This window comes from Sciurus vulgaris (genome assembly GCF_902686455.1).
Source record: "Sciurus vulgaris genome assembly, chromosome: 8".
In the NCBI taxonomy this organism is placed as follows: Eukaryota; Metazoa; Chordata; class Mammalia; order Rodentia; family Sciuridae; genus Sciurus; species Sciurus vulgaris.
In genome coordinates this window covers 55159580-55185606 of record NC_136468.1, presented here as the reverse complement: position 1 = coordinate 55185606, position 26027 = coordinate 55159580, and the positions used below count along the sequence as shown (strand labels likewise).

At 34.9% G+C, this 26027-nt stretch overlaps 1 protein-coding gene across 4 annotated transcripts in view; it reads left to right on the top strand.

Annotated features, from left to right (window-relative positions):
- The window catches only part of RUNDC3B (RUN domain containing 3B), a 151425-nt gene that overhangs the window by 84576 nt on the left and 40822 nt on the right, over positions 1-26027 (top strand). For all 4 annotated transcript variants that reach the window (XM_079151713.1, XM_079151715.1, XM_079151716.1 and 1 more), the window contains 2 exons: positions 2397-2568; positions 8233-8390. In XM_079151713.1, coding sequence (XP_079007839.1) covers positions 2397-2568; positions 8233-8390 — 330 coding nt within the window. The remainder of the gene's footprint in view (positions 1-2396; positions 2569-8232; positions 8391-26027) is intronic.

Below are 26027 nucleotides of genomic sequence, written 5' to 3'. Positions count from 1 at the left end.
CATTTTTGCTAAAGTGTTGTCAGTTTTATTCATGTTTTGAAAGTATTTTTTTACCTCTTGTATCATTGCCTTCTATTCCATTTATCTGTTCTTATCTGTATTCTTTCTGAAATTTGTACAGATCTTTTCAATAATTAAATTTTCTGTTAAGTATATAGACTGTAAATATTCTTTGAAGTCCTGCTTTATGTTTCATAAGTTTGATAAATTGTTTTTTATTTTAGGTCAGTTGAAAATATTTCACAAATATGTATGTATGTTTTTATAAGCACATACGTGTGTATAACACATACATACATATATATGTGTGTTTTTACCAAGGTTTGTTTGAAGTGTGGTTTTCAGATATTTTCAGGGCTTTTTGTTACTGTGGTTAATAAATGTGGTCTGCATGTTCATAGGTAGGTCCTTGAAATTTGTTGAGTCTAGAATTCATCAGTTTTCCAAATGATTAGGTCTTATATTCAGATCATGCTTGTTAATGGTTATGATCTAATATTTTGTGTTCTTTCTTTTTTTAATATGCTTAATCTTTTAAAAGATGATATACTAAATTCTTTCACTGTGATATTTGATTAGTCAGTTTTTTCTTATGGTAATTTTAATTTTTGCTTTCTATTTTTTGAAGCTAACATTAAATACACTCAAGTTTATAATTCTTAAATTTTCTTGATATAATGAACTTTTTATCAACACGGAGTAACCATATATATGTAATGATGTTTTTATTCCTTAAAGTCTATTTTGTTTGATATTAATAGAGTTTCATCAATTTTCTTTAAGTTAATAATTATATATTTTCATCTCTTTTAAGACTATTTCATATAGTCTAACATGCCTTCCATTATAAATGCATCTCAGTTCAGACATTAGTACATAAGCAAATGGCTTGACAGTAATAGTTAAATATCATCAGTTACAGGGCATACCCTAATTTCAGCTGTTAACATGTGGGAAAATGCACACCAGAAGTTTATGAATTACAATGCTTTCAACCTTTTGGTTTTTAAAAACTGATACTATTTGGAATTTTAAAAATCTACTCCAATAGGCTTTACCTTTTAAGTGAAGTGCTTAGGATATTTACTGATATAGCTCTACTTATATCTTTCTATTGCATATTTTGCTTTATATCTATCCTACCTTCTCTCTTTTCTGCATTTCTTTCTCCATTCTTCCTTTCATCTTTCTTGCCTTTATTTGGATTGATTTCTTCCCCTACCCCTATTTTATGCCTCTATTAGTTTATACCCTATTTCTCTTTTACTGTTACACCATTAATTTTAACATGAAGAATTAAATTTTAACAACATCTAATTATCTAAGTTAGTATCTATACCATTCATCCAAATAAATGAGGAATTTGCACTGCTTGAACGATCTTTCTTTCTTTCTTTCTTTCTTTCTTTCTGTACTAGTGATTGAACCCAGGGGCACTTTACCACAGAGCTACATACCCAGTCTTTTTTATTATTTTTTAATTTTGAGAGAGTCTTGCTAAATTGCTGAGGCTGACCTTGAACTTGTGATCCTCCTGCCTCAGTCTCACCAATCACTGGGACTACAGGCATGTGCCACCATGCCCAGCCCTATTTCTTTCTTAATGTATGTGGTTGCTGTGCAGACTTTAGGTCTGTTATTCAGTGTTTAAAATTTCACAAGGGGTAGTCATCATTGTTATTATTTTAAACCCTAAATTGGGCAGCCACAAGCACACGTTTCTCTCCACTTCCTTTCTCATTTTTTAATCTTATTCTCTGTTCCTCTGCCAAACTGATGTCCTACAGAATTTAAAGTTTGAACTGTAATGAATATTCTCTCTGCTGTACATCTGGCTCTCTCTTCTCCCAATAGAAAATGGTTGGGAGTGACTGGTTTTTCCAAACTTATCTTCTTGCCAGAGTGGAACTGACCTTGAACACTACCTTGCGTATACCCCACTGCCACTAGCTGATAGTGCTCTTTTTCTGTCTGGCAGTGGGGATTGGACAGGCAGTGATCCACCTAAGCCAAGGAAAGGAATGTTGCTAGAAAGCTCTTTCCAGCACATAAGAAGTTTCTGGTTCTCTCCTCTGGAAATTCATTCTTTCTCCTCTGAACATTCTCACAGGTTTTAACATTAATTCCTTATTCTTTGGGTCTCACTTGAATTATAGTATCTCTAGACTTGGTTTTGTGAAAGGGAGTCAGCAGTCCATGCTAGCTTGCCATTTTTTTAAGGAAGTTAAAGTATTATTTTTATTATACTATTATTATTATTATTATTATTATTCTGTATTTACTGCTAAATATTCTGGATTTACTCACTAGTAGCTTAAAAATATAGGGATGTTAATCAAATTGGAATATATTTTTCACTTTCTTTCATCTTTTATTTTAACCTCTGATCTTCCCAGCTCTGATAGTATCAGCAGTGATGAGGAAGAACTCAGGACTCTGGGCAGCAGTGGCAGCTCAGGAAGCAGCACTCCGGAGAAGGTGGGGCCTCCCTTCATCATGGATGAGAACAGCTGGTTCAACAAGTGTAAGAGAGTGAGACATAAGTATCAGCTAACCCTGGAACAGAAGGTACTTACCAGTTGTCAGAGATCACTCAGTTTGACTCCACTTATCGCATGCCAAAAGATCTTTTAACTTAATAAAATTATGTACCATTGTTACTTCCCTTCTGTTTCTGAATTGTCCCCTTAATTAAAAATCAGGCAGAGTTGTAGGAGAGGCTTTCATTTGTTAAACTCTTTATTATTTTTATGTTTTAATATAAAAATAATCCATTTATTCTTTCGTAAGCAATTTAATTTATAAACTTGATATTTTAGTCTCTGTAATTCATTTTGTAAAACAATAGGGGTTTGTGAAGCACAGATATGTCTTTTTTCTTAATTAGGTACATTAACAATTCATGTCTGCTGAACATTGTGTTAGGCAAAGTGGACCATATAACAGAAAGAAAAATGAACTACCTTATTTTGAGTTTGTGACCTTTACTTTTTTTTACTGTATTATCTGTTTTTCCTTTTCCCTTTCCTTTAAATGTTCATTATTCATACATGATATATGTAGAGAAAGCACAGTGGAAATACAATAGAATATTAGAAATATACCCAGGAAAATTATCATAAAATAAATTTACAAATATAAATAGATTTTCTATATATAAACAGCTAAAATATCCCAATTATAATAGCTATAAAAATTCATATAATCTTTATGAAGGAAACATTTATAACCTATTAAAGAAGACTTCTGGTGGCAGCAAGAAGTCAGAGTAAGATCATCTGAGAGCTTTTCTTTTGTAAAAACCTGAGAATGATGGTTACTTTACAAATTTGAACCTCTTGGCACTCTGCCACCAAGCCATATCCCCAACCCTTTTTATTTTTTATTCAGAGACAGGGTCTTGTTAAGTTTCCCAGGCTGGCCTTGAACTTGTGATCCTTCTGCCTTAGCCTTCTGAGTAACTGGGATTACAGTTGTGCCTCCCTGTGCCTGGCTTAGAATACAGTTTTGTTTTGTTTTTTGAAGTTTCATGCAAAGCTCTCTCTCAAAGAAAAGGAATTTACTAGGGACCAGGAACATAGAAGGACCTGAAAACCAGCAGGAATAAATACATTAATTAATACCCCTGCAGGCCTCAGAGATAGAGATAAACATATGATCCTTTAACTTTAGCTACTTTTCTTTAATATCCACAGGGAGCATCAGGTAAAGCCCACCATCATTCAAAATGGAAACTGGACCTAGAAGGCAAGAGCAAATAAAATAGACTACATGAAATAGCAACAATAAGAACCATTGTAGGATGGCAGTTATGTCCTGGAATATGTTTCATAACTGGCTCTTACAGAGCAGATGAAGAGAGGAGTACTAATTTGTAGCATTTGCAAATTTCTCTGGGGTAAATACTCCCATCATGGCCAACTTAGAGCCACCAATATGACATTCTGAATGTGAATTGGGAAGAAATGTACAGTAGAACAATGTTATATAGTGTTTCTGCCAGAAAGATGAAATAGACATAAATGACTGTAATAATACAGATAACAGTAAAATATTTAGGAAACGATGAGTTTTGAGTAGTTCTTTTACATAATTTACTTAGTTGTAAGTTTATATAATTTTATCTTTAATAATAGCAGTGTTTAACAACTTACTGTTCTAAAAATTTTAACAATCAGCTCATGGGAGCCCGTACAAGTTGGCTGCAGCACACCACTGGAAGTATAAAAGCAAAGTAAAATTAAAAGAGTGACTAACATTATCAGTAAAAGCAAGAGGATGATGGAAGCTAGAGACTTCAGAGATTTGATGATAGTGAAGGGTGGAGACATTTTGTAACGTGCATCCCTGTTTCCAAAGTTAACACTTAGGAGTTGCAATTTAAAGAATAAAAATAGAATGTTTGACTTCCAGACTACTAATGAGAAAGAAAAAAAATAGAAGAACTTGATTCATACAATAAAGGAAGCAAATAAGAAAAATAGGTATGTTAAAAAATAACAAAAAAATAAAGCAGTGTAAATAGATTTGAATAATAACCAGAAAAATCAACATCACCATAAAAGTAAATGGCATAAACTTATCAGTTAAGGCAAATAGATTTGTTGAAAATAATTATAAATTTTATATGCTATTTATAAGAAAGATGTATAAAATATAACAGCAAAAAAAGTGAAATTAGGGAAATAAGTAAACCAGGTAAATATTAACCAGAAGAATTCTGTATCAGGCCATGTACAGAGAGGTACATGTGTGTAATCCCAGTGACTCAGGAGACTGAGGCAGGAGAATCACAAATTCGAGGCCAGCCTGGGCAACTCAGTAAAATCCTGTCTCAAAATAAAAAATGAGGAAGGCTGGGGATGTAGCTCAGTGGTAGAGTGTCCCTGGGTTCAATGCCCAGTGCTGTACATGTACAAAAAAAGAATTCTGTATCAGTATCATTAAACATAGACAAAGCATTATTAAGATTAAAGAGAGACATTGCCTTTTTAAAAAGAAAACAAAAATTAAACAAAACTTTAACACATATTCTCCATTTTTCTTCCCTAAAGTCTGAGGAAATATATTTACAATTTAAGAAAAATCTTAAGTTAAAACATTATAATTTCCAAGCTCATAAATACATACCTCCTACTTCAAGATACATACCTAATTATAGAATGCCCAATCAGAAAGCTTCCTCTATGTGAACATTTTTTTAAAATGCAGATATTAACATTTTAGTATTGACATGTTAGTGGGAGGCAGTATAATGCTTTTGTTAGATCTGCACACTTATAGATTATATGTATAACAATGCTAAATTTACATAAATTTCATAATGTAACCATAAAAAATATAAAGCAAAAATTAACTGGAATGTGTAGGAGAGAAATGGACAAATCCAAAATTGTAGTAGGTAATGTTAATGTCTTTCAAAGTAATTTATAGACTGAACAGACAAAAAATCAGTAAGATATAGTAAGCTTGAACAAAACAATATATGATCTTGAACTAAAATACATTAAATTTTGACAATTAGAATATACAGTTGTATTAAGCACAAATGGAATAGCTAAATAATTTTCATCAAATATATAGGTCACAATACAAATATCACAGATACTAAAAACATGATATAACAGTAATCACAATGCAATAAAGTTAGATATTGATAAAAAGTTTACCACCACTTACATATCACCTAGTGGAATTTTTAAAAAATTTTCTAAATTATGGGTTAAAAAGAAACGAGGAAATAGAAATAAAGGTCAATGAAAACAATGCATATTAACAGTTTTAAGTTGCAACTTGTGTGATACTTATACAAATACATATAAGGAATGAAAAATGAGTATCTAACAGTAGGCAAAAATATCAAACCAGTTTAAAAAAATGAAATAATTGACACTTATGAAATGAAAACTAAATGGAAATTAACAAAAACTGATTATTTGCAACAACTAGCAAAAGTGATAAATCTTAGCAAGAATGATTTTTATAAAAGTTAAGGCACAGATAGACAATTTTAAGAATAAAAAAATAAATGACATACCTATAAAAGCAGCAGAAACCTACCCAAAAATGATGGCATGTGCCTGTAATCCCAACTTCTTGGGAGCCTGAGACAGGAAGATAGCAAGCTTAAGGCCAGCCTCAGCAATTTAACCAGGCCCTCAGCAATTTAGTGAAACCCTGTCCCAAAATAAAAAATAAAAAGGGCTAGGGATGTGACTTAGTGGTTAAGCACCCCTGGATTCAATCCCTGGTACCGTTTCCCCCCCAAAAAGGAAAGAGTAACCCATTTTATGTTAGTGCCTTATAAAACTAAATGAAGAGTTTCTTTAAATATTATTTATCAAAATTGGTAGACCCATAATCATTTTAAGAATTGAATAGTCTAAAAAATCTATCTACCTGTTACCAAAATAATCATCAGACTTGTATGGTTTTGAGGTAAATTCTAACAAATTTTCTAAAGTCAGTGATCCTGATTTTATACTTACTGTTCCTGAGAACAGAACAAAAAATTCTTCAAAAAATTAAATGAATCCAATATAAATTTAATAGTAATAAGGTCATGTGAATATAATATCAGGTAAAAATATGATTATATAAAACAAAAGCAATTATAAGAAACAATTTGACATTATCTGGTACGTGTGGTGCAGCAATTCTGCTCCTAGGCATGTTTCCTAGAAACTACTGGATGTGTGTATCAGGAAACATGTAACTGTGAATGGATTCACAGCAGTATTGTTTATATTATGAAAAACTGAAAATAATCCAAATGACCATTGTCTGTAAATTGCAATTCATACAAGTATTGAGAGTAAGCTAGACTCATCAATGTAGACAAGGAAAAAAAAAACACCTAAATTTCAAAGAATATCCACAAAACTCGGGGAAACTGAAATATATTATTTGAGATGACATATGTCATAAAACTAGTAAGAAAAGCAAGGGATGATAAACACAAATCTCAGGATATTGTTATACTTGCAGAAGAGGCAGAAGAGTATAATTTAAAAAGGACCTGGCATTGGCTCTTAAAAAGCATGCTGATTGATCTGAGTGGTAAATATAATTATTCTTTAAATATTGTTTGAAAATATTTACATAGTTTACGTTAAGAAGTAGTTTTTGAGATTTTAGTATGGAAAAATTAATGTTTGAGAATTGCCAGGAAAAAAGAATGGAAAATCAGTTTGTGAGGGGGAAATAATATGAGTTAATATTAGCAGGTATCCTAAAGCTAAAAGAGCTGAAACAGTTGGTGACACATGAGTAGGATACCATATAGTGATCTATAAGAATAACAAAAACAACAAAGAAAAGATCCTGATCAATATCCTCAGAAGTTGAAAGCACATTGAAACTAAAAATAGAATGGGGCTGAGGTTAATTCAGTGGTAGAGTATGTGCTTAGCATGTGCAGCCCAGGGTTTAATCCCCACCCCTGCCCCCAGACACAGGAATAATCAGAAAATATGAAAGAGCTATTGAAAATTAAAATGTCTGATTTAAGATTTCAGCACAAAAATTTAGATGATACATTTAATAAAGTTTCACAGAAAGTAGAACAATTAAGAGGAAGTGAGTAAAAGGATAAGAGATCGAAGTCTCATATCTGTTAGCTGTTTGTTAGTAGTAATAACTAGTAATTACATATCATATATGATGTAGCAGACTGTTTGTAAAGCAGTTTGCATATTTGACTCATTTAGTACTCCTAACTAGGTACTCACGTTGTTCCCACTTTTTTAGGAGATGAAACTGTAACAGAGAGATTAAGTAACTTGCTTACGGACCCATAGCTAATAACTGGTAAATCTGGAATGATACTGGACAATCCATAAGCGTGCAGGTCTAACAAAAGCATTATACTGCCTCCCACTAACATGTCAATACTAAAATGTTAATATCTGCATTTAAAAAAATGTTCACAAAGAGGAAGCTTTCTGATTGGGCATTCTATAATTAGGTATGTATCTTGAAGTAGGAGGTATGTACTTATGAGCTTGGAAATTATGTTTTAACTTAAAATTTTTCTTAAATTGTAAATATATTTCCTTAGACTTTAGGGAAGAATGGAGAATATGTGTTAAATTTTTGTTTTCAATTAAAAACATTTTTTTACTAATTCATTAGTAAACTTTATTTTATTATAAGAAATAGAAATGAGACTTAAGCTACTCAGCATTTGTCTTCAGGGTCTTTGCTGTTATCTCAGTGATATTGTTTTTCCAGGGGTATCTTGAAGAACTCTTACGACTTCGAGAGAACGAACTGTCTAAATCTGTCTCCCAGAATAAACTACTACTTCAAAGAATTGAAGATTCTGAACTGGCCCATAAATTAGAGAAGGAGCAATTAGAATATATAATTGTGGAGCTTCAAGATCAGCTGTAAGTGAGATCTTTTTAGAAAAGAAAATTGGCAACATGTAAACATTAGGACAAAATATATTTTGCTATAGGATTTGAATTTCTAGAAATATGATGGCTCTTAAATTCTTTTCACTTATAATTTTTAAATGTTTACTTTTGCTTTTCTTACTACAAAAATAATCTATATTTATTATAGAAACACCAGAAAATACAGAACAAAATAAAACTCACCTTCAGTTGTACCACACACAATTAACTGTTATAACTGGGTGTATGTTCTTCCAAATGAAAATGTATAATTTTTAAGTACTTATTTAGTTGAATAAGTTATTTTTGACTGACATATTGCAAAAAGATGATATATTAGACCAGTGCTACTCAAAATGCAACCAAGATGTATAAACTGTTCTCAAGTTGCTCCAGAATATCATGTGCAGTTTAGTATAGCTTACTCTTTTTTGTAGCTAGACTTTTTTTAATGAAGAAAACTGTAGTGTATTATATTGGCTTTCTGATAAAACAAGCTCCTTAACTTGTCATCCTTTGAATCATTTGTACTAATTACATCATTCTCTCACACTGCTTTTATTTATTGTTTATAGTGAAAATCTTCACATTAATGCTTTTTAATCTTAAGGAATGATTTTTAGTTTTTTAATTTTGAAATAATTTCAAACTTTCAGAAAAGCTTTTAGGATAGTATATAGAATTTCCATATCTTCTTTTAATATTTTGCTTTATAATTCTCCCTTTTCTTTTTATACACGTACATATTTTTAACCACTTGAGAGGTTGCATCCATCAAAACTCTTTGTACCTTAATGCTTTAGTGTCGTCCTTCTGAAGAACACAGATATTCTCATACATAACTGCAGTTCACTAATAAATTTAAGAAATTTAAGTTGATTTAATACTTTCATCTTATATATAATTCATATTCTAGTTTCATCAATTGTTTAAACATCGTCCCTTTTTGCGACTTTTATTTTGCTGGTATCAGATCCAGCTCAAGGTCATGTTTTATGTTTGGTTGTGGGTCTCTTCAGTCATTTTATCATAGAACAGTTTCTCAGTCCTTGTCTTACATGAGGTTAATATTTTTAAGAATATGGTCCAGTAATTTTGCATCTTTTATGTTTGTTTGCTTTTTCCTTGTTACTAGAATGAGCTTATCCATTTTGGCTAGGATGCATCAGTGGTATGTTTCTTCAGGTGTGTGGAGGCTAAGGAAAGGTGTTGGCCCTTTGTTGGCAACATTAATTTTAATCATTTGGATATGTATTTTTCTTTTTTGTATTGTTACTATTGTTTTTTTGTAACTAACAAGTAATACGTAAGGAGATACTTTGAGTCTAAATATAAAAGATGGGTGTTTAATAAAAAGTTTTGTCAAGTAAAAAAAACAGTATTTGCTAGGAATTTGTATCTTGAGGAAAAGAATTATGCCAGTATGACCTCTTCTGTTTTTTCTGATACTGCAAAGAGGTTTTATCTTGTAGGGTATCACTCGTTGAGGAGAAGGCCAACACCTTTCATACCCCTCACTCTATTAAGCCGGGAGAAAAAAACATCAAGAGCCAAACAATAGAGTTTTCTGGTTATTCCTTTACAATTAAAAGATCAAGAAGATAATTTCATTTTCTTTTATAAAGTAATACTGGTAGTTTACCTAAATGCTTATAACCTAAAAATGATTACACAGTTTTTGTTTTGTCCAAAGATATTGTATTTGAAGATTGAATTTTAATAGATCTAAATTATTTAACTTTTGATAATTTAATATAAATGAAGACTCAAAAAGTTTTAGTTTGAGAAAATACTTCACGAAAGTTACAGTTTTATCATACTTCCATGATAGAAAAACGTCATTGATCCTTTTGATTTTGCAAAGGAATCTGATTGTTTAATACCTTTAAGATTTTAACTAAAAATATTAATAGGGCAGTGAATACAAATTTTGGCCATTATTCAGATTAGACTATTTTCTTGATTTTATACATTAAAGATTTACATTCTATAATAATGACTACAATCTCTAGATAGTGTAAATTGTTGTCCAAAAAGATTCCTTTGTTATAAAAACTATCTTAAAGACTACTGAACAGGAGAATAAGATAAATTCATTTATGAATGGTCACAGTTCACTAGTTTGTCAAAATTAGCTTCAATATGTGAAATAACATGGTTGTTTTTGTAGCTGGGAAGAAAGTGAACATTTTTTGCCCCTTAATGTCGCTAAGTTTTTTTTTTTTTTTTTGTTTTACAAAGAGTTCTAAAGTCCTCCAATCAAAGCTGGGCATTGAAATTCCCTTGGTTCATCCTGAGAAGATAAAAGTGGCCCAAAGAGGATTAAAATTTTAAGTGTATCAATGAAAAATTCAGAAAAGGAATGTTAAGAGATAGAATATGAGGCATGTAATATTTGTTTTTACATTATGTTATCTTTTCCTGGTCATTTAAATCCTTTGTTATATACTTTTTAAAAAATTCTTAATGATTATTCGTATTTTGAAATATCATTATTCTCTGATTATTCTTTGAATACTCATAAAATCTGAACTTTTTTTAGTTTTGGTGATAGAATACAAGCTACTGTGGAGTAGAAGAGAAGCATCCTAAAACTTTCTTATAAATCAGAACTGTCCAGATAATGACTTTACACTGGCAGTTTTAGGCTCTGCCTTAAATTAATTAATATCTTGAAGCCTCTGCTTCTTCATCTCTGAGAGATAAATAATATTCACTTTGTAGATAATTAAATGTTAAGTATAACTAGGAATACAACTAGGAAATAGAAGATATTTAAAAATATTCAATTTATTCTTTTGCTTTGGTTAAGTTTGTTTTAAGATTATGAAATATCTTTCATTTATTCATGCAGAAAGATAAATAGGAAATTATAGGTGGTTTACTTTTTCATTTCAGGATGCTACAGATCAACAAAGAATTTGGACTTGATTGTATTATTCCTGAGTTTCAAATTCATTTTGAGTTGTAATTTCTAAATGACATTTGGGTTATGTTTAAAATCATGGTGTGTATTTGTGTATACCAGTGTGAGGGAAACATACATGTTTCCTTACTATTTAACAGGTGTCACTTGTAACTATAATTCTTTTTTCATTCATGTTTGATAAAATACTGATTTGGAGTATTTTACAAAGATACTGACAAAGGTACAATTGAATAAGTTTATAGTTGGTAGAATTTTTAAATATTGAACCATTCAAAATCTGCATATATGATTAGGAATACTGTTACTTCATTGGGATATATAGCATTATTCTAGATTTGATTCTCACGTCTTGAAATCTGTGCTACAGGTCAATTTTATGCGTCAGTAACTTTTAACTTCATTTTACATATTAAATTTTATTCAATAAAATAAACATAACCAAGCTTAAAGTATTACTTATATGTTGAATCAGTATATAGAAAGTTTAAGATATGAAATGTGTTCCACTTGTAGCCTTTTAATTGTCATATTTATTTATGCTAACTAGTGGGAAACTTCACTTTTGAATTTATTTCCACTCAAAAAACATTTAAACATAAACTTTGTGCTTGGGATCTCACTAGTAGCTGAGAATACAGAGAATAAGGCATGATCTCTTTTTATAAGGGACTTGCATGTGAGGTAGATAGATTAACATTATTAATCACATTGCTATTCAAAGAGTCATGACTCACTTAAAAGTAGATAAATTATGACAGTTCTTAGCCATATATAAAAGGGAGGATTGTCAACATACACAGGTTTAGACCCTCAGCTAGATGATCTGCTACACAAATGACCTCTTAATAAAACATGCATAGAAAACCTTAGGAATAGACAACCACAGAACAATGTGCAAAATCTGAATACCTGAGAGAGAGCTGGTCTCCTTCAAGATAGTATGTGTTTAGACATCCTGACAAGACCTGCTTCCATTGTTCCCTTTGTCATCATGGCTCACTTAGAAATGGATAAATTATGACAGTTTCTAGTCATCTGGTCTTGTATATATTTTGGCAGGTAACAATTGTTATTAAAATTTTAAATTATAATCATGTTGATGTAGAATATATACTCCATTGCCATATAAGGACAAAAATATTAAGAAAATGCAGTCATCAGAGAAAAAGCCAGATACCTGGTAGGTAAATCATGTTCTATTGTATTTGCTTGGGTATTAATGGGAAATTAGGTTACTAAATTAGGAAAGGGTACTAATTTGATATGAATGGTATTTCTTTGCTTTTAGTTGTGATGTGTTCCATTAAAACTGCAAAATCTCCTACAGAGCAGATGTCCATATATTTGAGTCTGGGGCCTACCAGCAGATGGGACTACAATGTGGCATTTCATTGAGAAGTGAGTGACTCATTAAAAAAGAAAAAAAAGACTCACTTTTGGCATCTTTGTTATGCAAATGCTTTACCTTGAGTACATGAAAAAAGAAGCCTCTCTAAATTACAATTTATAAAAAATACATATATTGTTATCATATTATTTCTGTGAAGTTATTTTAAATCTTTAGATTTTAATCAACTTTTATAAAAAAGGGTTCTGAGAAGATGTTAGAGTAGGAAGCATCAGGAATCTGCCCACCTAGACAACAATTATATTGGCAGAATCTGTCTAATGTAACTATTTTAGAACTTTATAATTTATCAAAGGTTTCTAGAGGAAGGTTTAGATGTTAAATTTCAGTTTTTAGCACAGTAGCATATACCCATGCCCCTCCTCCAACCCTCTAGTGGGTAGCCATGCAGGTGTTCTGAAGCAGTATGCACACAGCTCCTGGAGTCCAGGTGATCAAAAAATACCTTATCCTCCCACCTAGGGACTTTGGCTTTGGTCACTGGTTGTTGCTCCTGATCACAGACGTGCAAACAAAGACGTGGTATGTGGAGGGTCATTGCTGTTGCACCTCTCTTCCATTGTTTCAGGACCTTCCACCTCTGACTGAAGAGGTTTCCAGGGGACTTGAGGGGCATCCTTCCTCACAACCCCTTAATTTTCTTCTTCTCCTTTAATCAGTCATTAAAGACAAGGACATTCAAAACAACTAAGTGTATGGGAAAAAATAGAAAGTTATCTTGCATACCAAGAGAAAATGATCATAGAGAAGATCTTAAGTTTGTGTATCAGGCTGATGCTCTGCACAAACATCCTCTAACAACAATAATAAAACAATAACAAAAGAATAGCAAACCATGGAAAGAAAATAGCTTCTGATTTTCTGAGTTACCACATTGTTAGATTCACATGTACAGTTTTTCAACAACAACAACAAAAAAAATCAGAGGGCATAAAGAAACAGGAAAATTATGGTCCATTCAAGGAAAAAAAAAATGACAGTAGAAATTGTCCCCAGAAAAGACCTGATGTTGTCTTCATGAGAAAGATTTTAAAATAACTGTGTTTGGTTGATTTGGTTTGATTTTTGGCACCTGGGATAGAACCCAGGAGTGCTATCCCACTAAGCTATATCTCCAGTCCTTTGTATTCTTCAATTTGAGACAGAGCCTTGCAGCAGTTACTGAGGCTGGCATAGAACTTTTTATCTGCCAAACTCAGTTTCCCCAAGTTGCTGAGATTACAAGCATATACCTCCATGCCATCTAAAACAAGTCTTAAAGATGTTCATAAAAATAAAAGATGTGGAGAAAGTAAAGAAAATGGTGTGGAAGGCAAAAGGAAAATATCAGTGAAGAGAAAAATGGAATTCTGAAGCTGAGAAGTACAATAACGTAAATGAAAAATTCACTAGGGGAATTCAACAGCAGATTTGAACAGGCAGAAGAAAGGATCAGTGAACATGAAAATAGACAATGGAAGTTATCAAGTCTGAGGAAAAGAAAGGAAAAAAAAAAGATTGAAGGAAACAGAGTCCGTAATGCACCTGTGGAACAACATCGAGCTGACCAAAAGATGTTCTGTGGGAATATCTTTAGGAGAAGAGGGAGATTAAGGGGAAAAGAGAATACTTGAAGAAACATGGCTAAAGACTCCACAGGTTTGGTGAAAAACTTGAATATAAACATTGAGAAGCTCAGTGAGCTTCAGGTTAGATGAACTCAGAAATCTACACCACAGTTATGGAACAACCTAGGTACCCTCCAACAGATGAATGGATAAAGAAAACATGGTACCATGTAACACAATGGAATATTACTCAGCCATAAAGAAGAATGAAATTATGGCATTTGCCAGTAAATGGATGGACCTGGAGAGAGACTATCTCGTGTTAAGTAAAATAGCCAATCCCAAAAAACTGAAGGCTGAATGTTCTCTCTGATATGTGGATGCTGTCTCACAATAGGCTGAGGGGAGGAAGGAGTCAGGGTTCACTGGATTGGGTAGGGGGTAGTTGGGAGAAGGAATGGGGAATAGGAATGGGAAAGACAGTAGAATGAATCAGACATAACTTTCCTGTATGTTCATATATGAATATATGTCCACTGTAACTCCATATCATATATGTCCAGCGTAACCACAAAAATGGGAAGTTATACTCCATGTATGTATGATATGCCAAAATACATTCTACTGTCATATATAACTGAAAGGAACAAATAAAAATTTTTAAAAAATCTACACCAATGCACATTACAAGCAGACTTTTGAAGGACAAAGGAAATATAGAAAAAAGCAAGAAAAAAAGTAATTTCTCATATATTAAGGATCCTCAGTAAGATTTTCAGCATACTTCTCACCGGAAGCTCTGGAGGCCAGAAGTCAGTGGGCCAATATATTTAAAGTGCTTTAAAAAAAAAAAAAACAAACAAAAAACAAAACCCTATCGACTCTAAAAAGCTATGTCCTGCAAAAATAGTCTTAAAAAATGAGAAAGAAATTGGGATTCTCAGCCTAGATGCCCATCAACAAATGAATGGGTAAAGAAAATATGGTGCATATATGTACAACGGAGTATTATTCATTCATAAAGAAAATGAAATCATGTCATTTGCTGGAAAATGAATGGAACTGGAAATTGTGTTAAGAAAAATAAACCAGACTTAGAAAGATTTTTATTTTCTACATGATTTAAGAGACTGATGTTTTTAAAAAATAATTAGTCTAAAAGATAGTATTTTATCGTTGGCTAATAACCACACATTTGTTTTTTATGTAATTTATAAGACTAGCACACTTTAGAAAACTATTAGATTATATTTTGAGGTACAAAATGTGTAGATGAAATTTTGAAACATGGATAATTAAAAGGATGAGGGCAGACTGCTCCTATGAGCAGAGTTTTTATATATTATTGAATTTGATGTAACTCAGATTAGAGTATTATAAGCTTAAGATATGAAATGTAGCCTGCATGGTAAACACAAAGAAAATATCTACAGAATATTTACAAAAGGAAACAAGAAAGAAATTGAAACAGTGCACACCAAAAATTTGACTAAACACAAAAGAAGATAGTAATTCAGTAAAAGAGGGACAAAGAAAACCATAAGGCATATAGGAAACAGTTTATCAAAAGACAGAAGTCTGTCCTTATCAGTAATTAAGTGTAAGTAGATTAAACTCTAATCAAAAGACAGATTGGAAGAATAAACCATGTGATCCAACTATATGCTATTTGTAAGAAGCTCACTTTACATCAAAAGTTACAAACTGATGGGGAAAGGTTTTAAGCAAATAGCAACCAAAAGAGAACAAGTATGGTGTGCTAATATAAGGAAAAAGAAGCTTTAAAGCAAAAAAGGTTATAAGAGACAAAGGACTTTATACTAATAAAAGGTTCATGCTGCAAGAACAGATAGGTGATAAATATTGTTATGCATCTAATGACTGGTCTTCCAAATAGACAAAGCAAAAAAATAAAAAGAGAAATGGTTTTGCAATAGTAGTTGGAGACTTCAGTACCCTTTGAAGTAATGACTAAAACCAGGTAAAAGATATGGAAAGAATTAGAGGCTTAACACAATAAACCAATGAGACCTAAGCAACATAAGCAGAACACTTCCCAACAACAGCTGCATGTGCATTAGCCTTAAGTACCCATTGGAAGTGTCCCAGGATAGATATATTGGAAGCCATATTAAACTCTTTTTTTTTTTTTTTTAATTTTTATTTTTTATTGTAAACAAATGGGATACATGTTGTTTCTCTGTTTGTACATGGCGTAAAGGCATACCATTTGTGTAATCATAAATTTACATAGAGCAATGTTGTTTGATTCATTCTGTTATTTTTTCCCTTCCCCCCACCCCTCCCACCCCTCTTTACCCTCTATACAGTAGTTCCTTCCTCCATACTTGCCCCCCTCCCTAACCCTAACTCTAACCCTTCCCTCCCCCCCATTATGTGTCATCCTCCACTTATTAGCGATATCATTCGTCCTTTGGCTTTTTGAGATTGGCTTATCTCACTTAGCATGATATTCTCCAATTTCATCCATTTGCCTGCAAATGTCATAATTTTATCATTCTTTATGGCTGAGTAATATTCCATAGTATATATATACCACAGTTTCTTTATCCACTCATCAATTGAAGGGCATCTAGGTTGGTTCCACAGTCTGGCTATTGTGAATTGAGCAGCTATGAACATTGATGTGGCTGTATTTCTGTAGTATGCAGATTTTAAGTCCTTTGGGTATAGGCCAAGGAGTGGGATAGCTGGGTCAAATGGTGGTTCCATTCCAAGTTTTCTAAGGAATCTCCACACTGCTTTTCATAGTGGCTGCACTAATTTGCAGCCCCACCAGCAGTGTATGAGTGTACCTTTCTCCCCACATCCTCGCCAACACCTGTTGTTGCTCGTATTCTTGATAATCGCCATTCTAATTGGGGTGAGATGGAATCTTAGGGTGGTTTTGATTTGCATTTCTCTTATTACTAGAGATGTTGAACATTTTTCCATATGTTTGTTGATTGCTTGTAGATCTTCTTCTGTGAAGTGTCTATTCATTTCCTTAGCCCATTTGTTGACTGGACTATTTGAATTCTTGGAGTAGAGTTTTTTGAGTTCTTTATAGATTCTGGAGATTAGTGCTCTATCTGAAGTATGATTGGCAAAGATATTCTCCCACTCTGTAGGCTCTTTCTTCGCATTGCTGATAGTTTCCTTTGCTGAGAGAAAGCTTTTTAGTTTGAATCTATCCCAGTGGTTGATTCTAGCTTTTATTTCTTGTGCTATGGGAGTCCTGTTAAGGAAGTCTGGTCCTAGACCAACAAGGTGAAGATTTGGATCTACTTTTTCTTCTATAATCTGCAGGGTCTCTGGTCTGATTCCGAGGTCCTTAATCCATTTTGAGTTTAGTTTCGTGCATGGTGAGAGATATGGGTTTAGTTTCATTCTGTTGCATATGGATTTCCAATTCTCCCAGCACCATTTGTTGAAGAGGCTATCTTTTCTCCATTGCATATTTTTGGCACCTTTGTCTAGTATGAGAAAATTGTATTTATTTGGGTTTGTGTCCGTGTCCTCTATTCTGTACCATTGATCTACCTTTCTATTTTGGTACCAATACCATGCCGTTTTTGTTACTATTGCTTTGTAGTAGAGTTGAAGATCTGGTATTGCAATACCCCCTGTTTCACTCTTCCTGCTAAGGATTGCTTTAGCTATTCTGGGTTTCTTATTCTTCCAGATGAATTTCATAATTGCTTGCTCTATTTCTGTAAGGTACACAATTGGGATTTTAATTGGAATTGCATTGAATTTGTATAGCACTTTAGGTAGTATGGCCATTTTGACAATATTAATTCTTCCTATCCAAGAACATGGAAGATCTTTCCATCTTCTAAGGTGTTCTTTAATTTCTTTCTTTAGTGTTGTATAGTTCTCATTGTAGAGGTCTTTCACCTCTTTTGTGAGATTGATTCCCAAGTATTTTATTTTTTTCGAGGCTATTGTGAATGGGGTAGTTTTCCTAATTTCTCTTTCTGAAGATTCATCACTTATGTATAAAAATGCGTTGGATTTATGGGCATTGATCTTGTAACCTGCTACTTTACTGAAATCACTTATGAGTTCTAAGAGTTTTCTGGTGGAATTTCCAGGTTCCTCTAAATATATAATCATGTCATCAGCGAACAGGGATAGTTTGAGTTCTTCTTTTCCAATTCGTATCCCTTTAATTTCTTTGGTTTGTCTAATTGCTCTGGCCAGAGTCTCAAGAACGATGTTGAATAGAAGTGGTGAAAGAGGGCATCCCTGCCTTGTTCCAGTTTTTAGGGGGAATGCTTTCAGTTTTTCACCATTTAGAATGATATTAGCCATGGGCTTAGCATAAATGGCCTTTACAATATTAAGGAATGTTCCCACTATCCCTATTTTTTCTAGTGTTTTGAGCATGAAGGGGTGCTGTATTTTATCAAATGCTTTTTCTGCATCTATTGAAATAATCATGTGATTCTTGACTTTAAGTCTATTAATATGGTGAATTACGTTTATTGATTTCCTGATGTTGAACCAACCTTGCATCCCTGGGATGAAACCCACTTGATCATGGTGCACTATCTTTTTAATATGTTTTTGTATGCGATTTGCTAAAATTTTGTTGAGAATTTTTGCGTCGATGTTCATTAAGGATATTGGTCTGAAATTTTCTTTCCTTGATGAGTCTCTGTCTGGTTTAGGTATCAGTGTGATATTGGCTTCATAGAATGAGTTGGGGAGGGTTCCCTCCTCTTCTATTTTATGGAATACTTTGAGAAGTATTGGAATGAGCTCTTCCTTAAAGGTTTTGTAGAACTCGGCTGAGAACCCATCTGGTCCCGGACTTTTCTTTGTTGGTAGGCTTTTGATGACTTCTTCTATTTCAGTACTTGAAATTGGTCTATTTAAATTGTTTATGTCCTCCTCATTCAGTTTAGGCAATTCATATGTCTCTAGAAACCTGTTGATGTCTTCGATATTTTCTATTTTGTTGGAGTATAGATTTTCAAAATAGCTTCTAATTATGTTTTGTATTTCCATCCTGTCTGTTGTGATATTTCCTTGTTCATTCCAAATTTTAGTGATTTGGGTTTTCTCTCGTCTTCTCTTTGTTAGTGTGGCTAAAGGTTTATCAATTTTGTTTATTTTTTCGAAGAACCAACTATTTATTTTGTCAATTTTTTGTATTGTTTCTTTTGTTTCAATTTCATTGATTTCAGCTCTGAGTTTAACTATTTCCTGTCTTCTACTACTTTTGGTGCTGTTCTGTTCTTCTTTTTCTAAGGCTTTGAGCTGTAGTGTTAGGTTTTTTATTTGTTGAGTTTTACTTCTTTTATTAAATGCGCTCCATGAAATAAATTTCCCTCTAAGTACTGCTTTCATAGTGTCCCAGAGATTTTGATATGATGTTTCTTTGTTCTCATTTACCTCTAAGAATTTTTTAATTTCCTTCCTAATATCTTCTGTTATCCATTCATCATATAATAGCATATTGTTTAATCTCCAGATGTTGGAATAGTTTCTGTGTTTTACTCTTTCATTTATTTCTAACTTCAATCCATTATGATCTGATAGAATACATGCTAGTGTCTCTATCTTCTTGTATTTGCTAACATTAGCTTTGTGGCATAATATATGGTCTATTTTAGAGAAGGATCCATGTGCTGCTGAGAAGAAAGTGTATTCACTCTTGGTTGGATGGAATATTCTATAAATGTCCGTTAAGTCTAAATTATTGATTGTGTTGTTGAGATCTATGGTTTCTTTGTTCAATTTTTGTCTGGAAGATCTGTCCAGTGGTGAGAGCGGCGTGTTAAAATCACCTAGTATTATTGTGTTGTGGTCTATTTGGTTTCTGAAATTGAGAAGGATTTGTTTGACATACATAGATGAGCCACTGTTTGGGGCATAGATGTTTATGATTGTTATATCTTGCTGATTTATGCTTCCCTTAAGCAGTATGAAATGACCTTCTTTATCCCTTCTGACTAACTTTGGCTTGAAGTCCACATTATCGGAAATGAGGATGGATACTCCAGCTTTTTTGCTGAGTCCATGTGCATGGTATGTTTTTCCCCATCCTTTCACCTTTAATCTATGGGTATCTTTTTCTATGAGGTGAGTCTCTTGCAGGCAACATATTGTTGGATCTTTCTTTTTAATCCAGTCTGCCAGTCTATGTCTTTTGATTGATGAATTCAGGCCATTAACATTCAGGGTTATTATAGAGAAATGATTTGGTTTCCCGGTCATTTGGTTCATTTTTAAAATTTTGTTTATTTATTTGTTTGACACAACTTGTTTCCTCCTTTATTTGACAATTCCTTTAGGATAATTCCTCCCTTTGCTGATTTGCTTCTTTGTTTTTCATCTCTTCCTCATGGAATATTTTGTTGAGAATGTTCTGTAATGCTGGCTTTCTTTTTGTAAATTCTTTTAGCTTTTGTTTATCATGGAAGGATTTTATTTCATCGTCAAATTTGAAGGTAAGTTTTGCTGGGTATAAGATTCTTGGTTGGCATCCATTTTCTTTCAGGGCTTGAAAAATGTTGTTCCAGGACCTTCTAGCTTTTAGGGTCTGGATTGAAAAATCTGCTGATATCCGTATTGGTTTCCCCCTGAAGGTAATTTGGTTCTTTTCTCTCACAGCCTTTAAAATTCTGTCTTTATTTTGTATGTTAGGTATTTTCATTATAATGTGCCTTGGTGTGGGTCTGTTGTAATTTTGTGTATTTGGAGTCCTGTAAGCCTCTTGAACTTGATTTTCCATTTCATTCTTCAGATTTGGGAAATTTTCTGATATTATTTCATTGAATAGGTTGTTCATTCCTTTGGTTTGTTTCTCTAGGCCTTCCTCAATCCCAATAATTCTTAAATTTGGCCTTTTCATGATATCCCATAGTTCTTGTAGATTCTGTTCATGATTTCTTACCATCTTCTCTGTTTGTTCAACTTTGTTTTCAAGGTTAAATATTTTGTCTTCAATGTCTGAGGTTCTGTCTTCCAGGTGTACTATCCTATTGGATATGCTTTCTATGGAGTTCTTAATTTGGTTTATTGTTTCCTTCATGTCAAGGATTTCTGTTTGGTTTTTTTTCAATACCTCTAACTCTTTATTGAAATGATCTTTTGCTTCCTGTATTTGCTCTTTTAACTGTCGATTGGTGCGATCAATCAATGCTTGCATTTGCTCTTTCATCTCATCATTCAATGCTTGCATTTGCTCTTTCATCTCATCGTTTGCTTCTCTGATCATTTTAATTATGTACATTCTGAACTCCTTTTCTGTCATTTCTTCTGCCATGCTGTCATTGGGTTTTATTGATGTAACATCTAGATTTGTTTGCAGCATTTTCTTTCCTTGTTTTCTCATATTGTTCAGATATCAGTGGACCGCTGAGATATTGCAGATTTCCTCTGTTGATTTACAATGTCCCTGAAGATTTCTATATATATCCCCTCTTAGCCTTCAGTAGGCTGAAGTCTTGGAGGAAGTTGATAATGCGGTGCTCCACAAGGAAGCTGCCTCTCTAGGAGTGGTGGCCTTCAGGTGGGGTATATTCCCTGCTAGTGGGCAGAGGTGCCTCCACTTGTTGACCAATGGTCATCCAAAGGGGACCTAGGCTGTGGGCTGAGGCAAGGCCTGTTTGGGCCTGTGTCTCTGGTTTTACCGTCCTTGTGGGGAAACCTCACCAGGCAGGGAAGACTCACCCAGTGGGGAGGTCTCGCTGGTCAGTTTCCTCCTAGAGGTTCCCCTCAATTTACAGCTACTGCCTGGGCTGGGCTGCCTTCCTCTGCAAAGTTTCCAGGGGCCCGGCCCTACCTCCTGGGCCTGGGAGCCTCACCCTTCGCAGATGAATCTCCTTAGGCTGCCCCTCCTCAGAGAATTTGCCCATAGGCCTGGAACCTTCGCTCTGCCCTAAGCCTGTCTCTGTGCGGCTCTTCCACCCAGAAGCCTCCTAGATCCTGGGACCCTGTTCTGCACCTAATCGCCTGGCTGCGTGGCCCCTCCTCTGAGCAGCCACCTGTGGCCCCGAACAATCGCTCTGAGTCCCAGAGACCCGCCACAGGCCTCTTCCTCCAGACAGCCGCCCAGTATGCCGGTGCGGTCACTAGGAGTCCAAGAAACTCACTTCGTGCCTCCTCCTCCCACCAACCACCCGTAGCCCGGGGCAATCAATCACTCCGAGTCGAAGTGACCCTCCCCGTTCCTCCTCCTTCTCCAGATAACCCCCCGGGTGTTCAGGAGCAGTCCCTCTGAGTGGCTCTGAATCCACATGACCCGCTGCACGGGTCCTCTGGGCACCGCCCGGAGCTCTGGTGCGGCCACTCAAGACCAAGCGTCCCACCACGCTCCTCCTCCAGGCAGCCCCCCTGTGTTCAGGAGCTGTCACTTTAAGACCAAACAACTCACCACTCGCCTTCTCCTCTGAGCAGCCGCCTGGAGCGCTAATGCAGTCACTGCGAGTCCAAAGGACCCGCCGCGCTCCTTCTCCTCCTTCTCCTACTCCTCCGGGCAGGCCCCAGGGTTCAGAAGTGGTCAGAGTCCAAACAGCTCGCCACGCAGCCCCTTCTCTGGCAACCGCCTGTAGCTCCCGTGTAGTCACCCGAATCCAAGCGGCCGCTCCTCTTCCTCCTCGTCCTCAGGGCAGGCCCCGGGGTTCAGAAGCGTCGTTCTGATTCCAAACAGCTCGCCGCGCGGCTTCTCCTCTGGCAACCGCCTGCAGCTCTGGTGCAGTCTCTCCGAATCCAAGTGGCCACGCTCCTCTCCTCCTCCTCAGGGCAGGCCCCGGTGTCCTGAGTCCACACAGTTCTCCCCGCCACTCCTCCCCCGGGCAGCCGCCGGAGCCCCAGTGGCTGCTCCAAGTCCCAGCGCTGTGCCCAGCGGCCTCCTTTAAGGCGCTCCCAGTTATCCGAGTTCACTGCTCCAGCGGGGGGAGGGGCGTCTCGCCGGCAGTTCTACTTCACAAAGTTTCCTGCGTTCCAGGACCCCCGTCCCATCCGGGATGCCCCCCCAGGGGGTGAGAGTCACCCGGCTACTTTGAGTTGGTCCCAAGCGTCCCAATATCTCCTCTCTTGAATCCTGAGTCCTGGAGCAACATGAAATGCAGCCACCCTCTAGGCCGCCATCTTGAAAAACCTCTAAACTCTTTTTTTATTAGAGCACTATAGTTACACATAATAGTTGGGTTCATTTTGACAAGATCATACATGCATGGAATTTGATTTCAATTTCTGTTTGTCCCCCTTTTTTCCCCTCCCCCTTCCCCCTATTCTCCTTCTGCTGATCTTCCTTTCACTCATTTATTTATTTATTTTGGATTGGTACTTTCTACATATACTTAAAGGTAAAATTTCCTATAGTATATTTACATGTGCATACAATGTGATTTTGTTAAATTCATTCCACATTTCGTCCCCTTTCCCTTCCCTCCCTGATATCTCCTCTATTTCACTGATCTTCCCTATTCCTTTGTGAAATCTGATCCCTCCTGCTTTCTCTCCCTTATTTTGCTCTAGTTACCACATATGAGAGAAAACATTTGACCCTTGCTTTTCTGAGTCTGGCTTATTTCACTTAGCATGAAGTTTCTCCATTTCCATCCATTTACCAGCAAATGCCATAATATCCTTCTTCTTTATGACTGAGTGAAAAACTTCATTGTGTGTTTATGGCCACATTTCTTGACCATTCATCTATTGATGGTGTTCTGGGATGATTTTTGTAATTTGGCTATTGTGAATTGTGCTGCTATAAACATTGAAGTGACTGTATTGCTATAGTATGCTGATTTTAGTACTTTTAGATAAATACCAAGGAGTGAGATAACAGGGTCTTATGGTGATTCCAGTCCTAGTTTTTTGAGGAATCTTCATACTGCTTTCCAGAGTGGTTATAATAATTTGCAGTCCCACCAACAGTGGATCAGTGTATCTTTTTCTTCACATCCTTGCCAGCATTTATTATTTGTGTTCTTGATGACTTCCATTCTGACTGGAGTGAGATCGTAGCGTAGTTTTGATTTGCATTTCCCTGATTGCTAGAGATATTGAACTTTTTAAAAAATATTTGTTGGCCATTTGTGTTTCTTCTTTTGATAAATGTCTGTTTAATTTTTTGACCATTTGTAGATTGGGTTATTTGGGTTTCTTCAGTGCTATTTTTTTTTTTTTTTAGTTTTTTTATATATGCTGGATATTGATCCCATCAGACAATCAGCTAGCAAATATTTTCTTCCATTCCGTAAGCTCTCTCTTGACACTCTTAATTATTTCCTTTGCTGTGCAGAAGCTTTTAAATTTGATAGTATCCCACATATTGATTCTTAGTTTGAATACTTGAGCTTAAGGGTCTTGTTTAGAAAGTTGGTGGCTGCACCTGTATGATGAAGTGTTGACACTGTTTTCATCTAGCAGTTGTAAGGTTTCTACTTCCTAAGTCTGTGATCCATTTTGATTTGACTTTTGTGCAGGGTGAGAGATAGGGATCTAATTTCATTCTTCTACATATGTATATACAGTTTTCCCAGCACCATTTGTTAAAAAGTCTATCTTTTCCCCAAAACATATTTTTAACATTTTTCGAGTATCAGGTGGCGGTAAGTATGTGGGTTTGTCTCTTGTCTTCTGTTTCATTTTTCTTCATGTCTATTTTGATGCCAATACCATGCTTTTTTTGTTACTATACCTCTGTAGTATAATTTGAGATTGGGTATTGTGATGCTTTCTGCATTGTTCTTGCTCAGGCTTGCTTTGACTATTCTGGGTTTCTTATTCTTCCAAGTGAATTTAAAGATTGTTTTTTCTAGTTCCGTGAAGAATGTCATTGATATTTTGATGGGGATTGCATTGAATCTGTATATTGCCTTTGGTAGTTTGGCCATTTTGACAGTATTAACTCTGCCTATCCAAGAACATGGGAGGTCTTTACATCTCGAAGGTGTCCCCCAAAAGCTCAGGTGTGAAACAATACAAGAACATTTAGAGGTGAAATAATTGGGTTATGAGAGCCTTATTCTAATCAGTGCATTAATCCACTAATAGGGATTAACAGGTGAAGACTACAGGCAGGTAAGTTATGACTGGAGAAGGTGGGTCATCAGAGGTGTGCCATTGGGATATTTATTTTGTCCCTGTAAGCCAGGCCTAGTTTCTCTCTCTGCTTCCTGGTTCCATATCCTGAGCTGTTTTCCTCTTTAACACTTTTCCACCCTGATGTTCTGCCTCACCTTTGGCCCAGAGTAATGGAGTCAGCTGTCTGTGGACTGACACCTCTGAAACTGTAGGGTTGGTAATTTTCTGATGAGGAAAGTTAAATTAAATTTTAAAAACAAAAATATAAAAAGAAAAGTACTCCCTTATTTCCCCGTGTGAAAACAGCTAAGTAACCCTCTGCAGCATAACAAAAAACAAAAAATTTACCCCTTCAAAACAGTGTAAGATTTAAATGCAACCTACGCCAAGGTGCATGTCATACAAAACATACTAAGATTTCTGCTTTCCTATCAAGTACTTCCACTTCCTACCCAGGGTATAGTGAGATACTGGTGTTTTCACTGGTTTCATCAAAACAAATATTTTTTAAAAAATTATTTTAAAAGACAAATCAAAATGTTTCAAACTTTATCCAACTCCAACTTTACCTATGTAAATGAGATTTATTTGCTTCTCATTAGTAAGTCATTATTTCACTCACACTAGAGTAACACATTTTCCATAGTGTCTTCCTTGCCCAATATCAAAGGAAAAATCCAAAATAATTAGCAAAG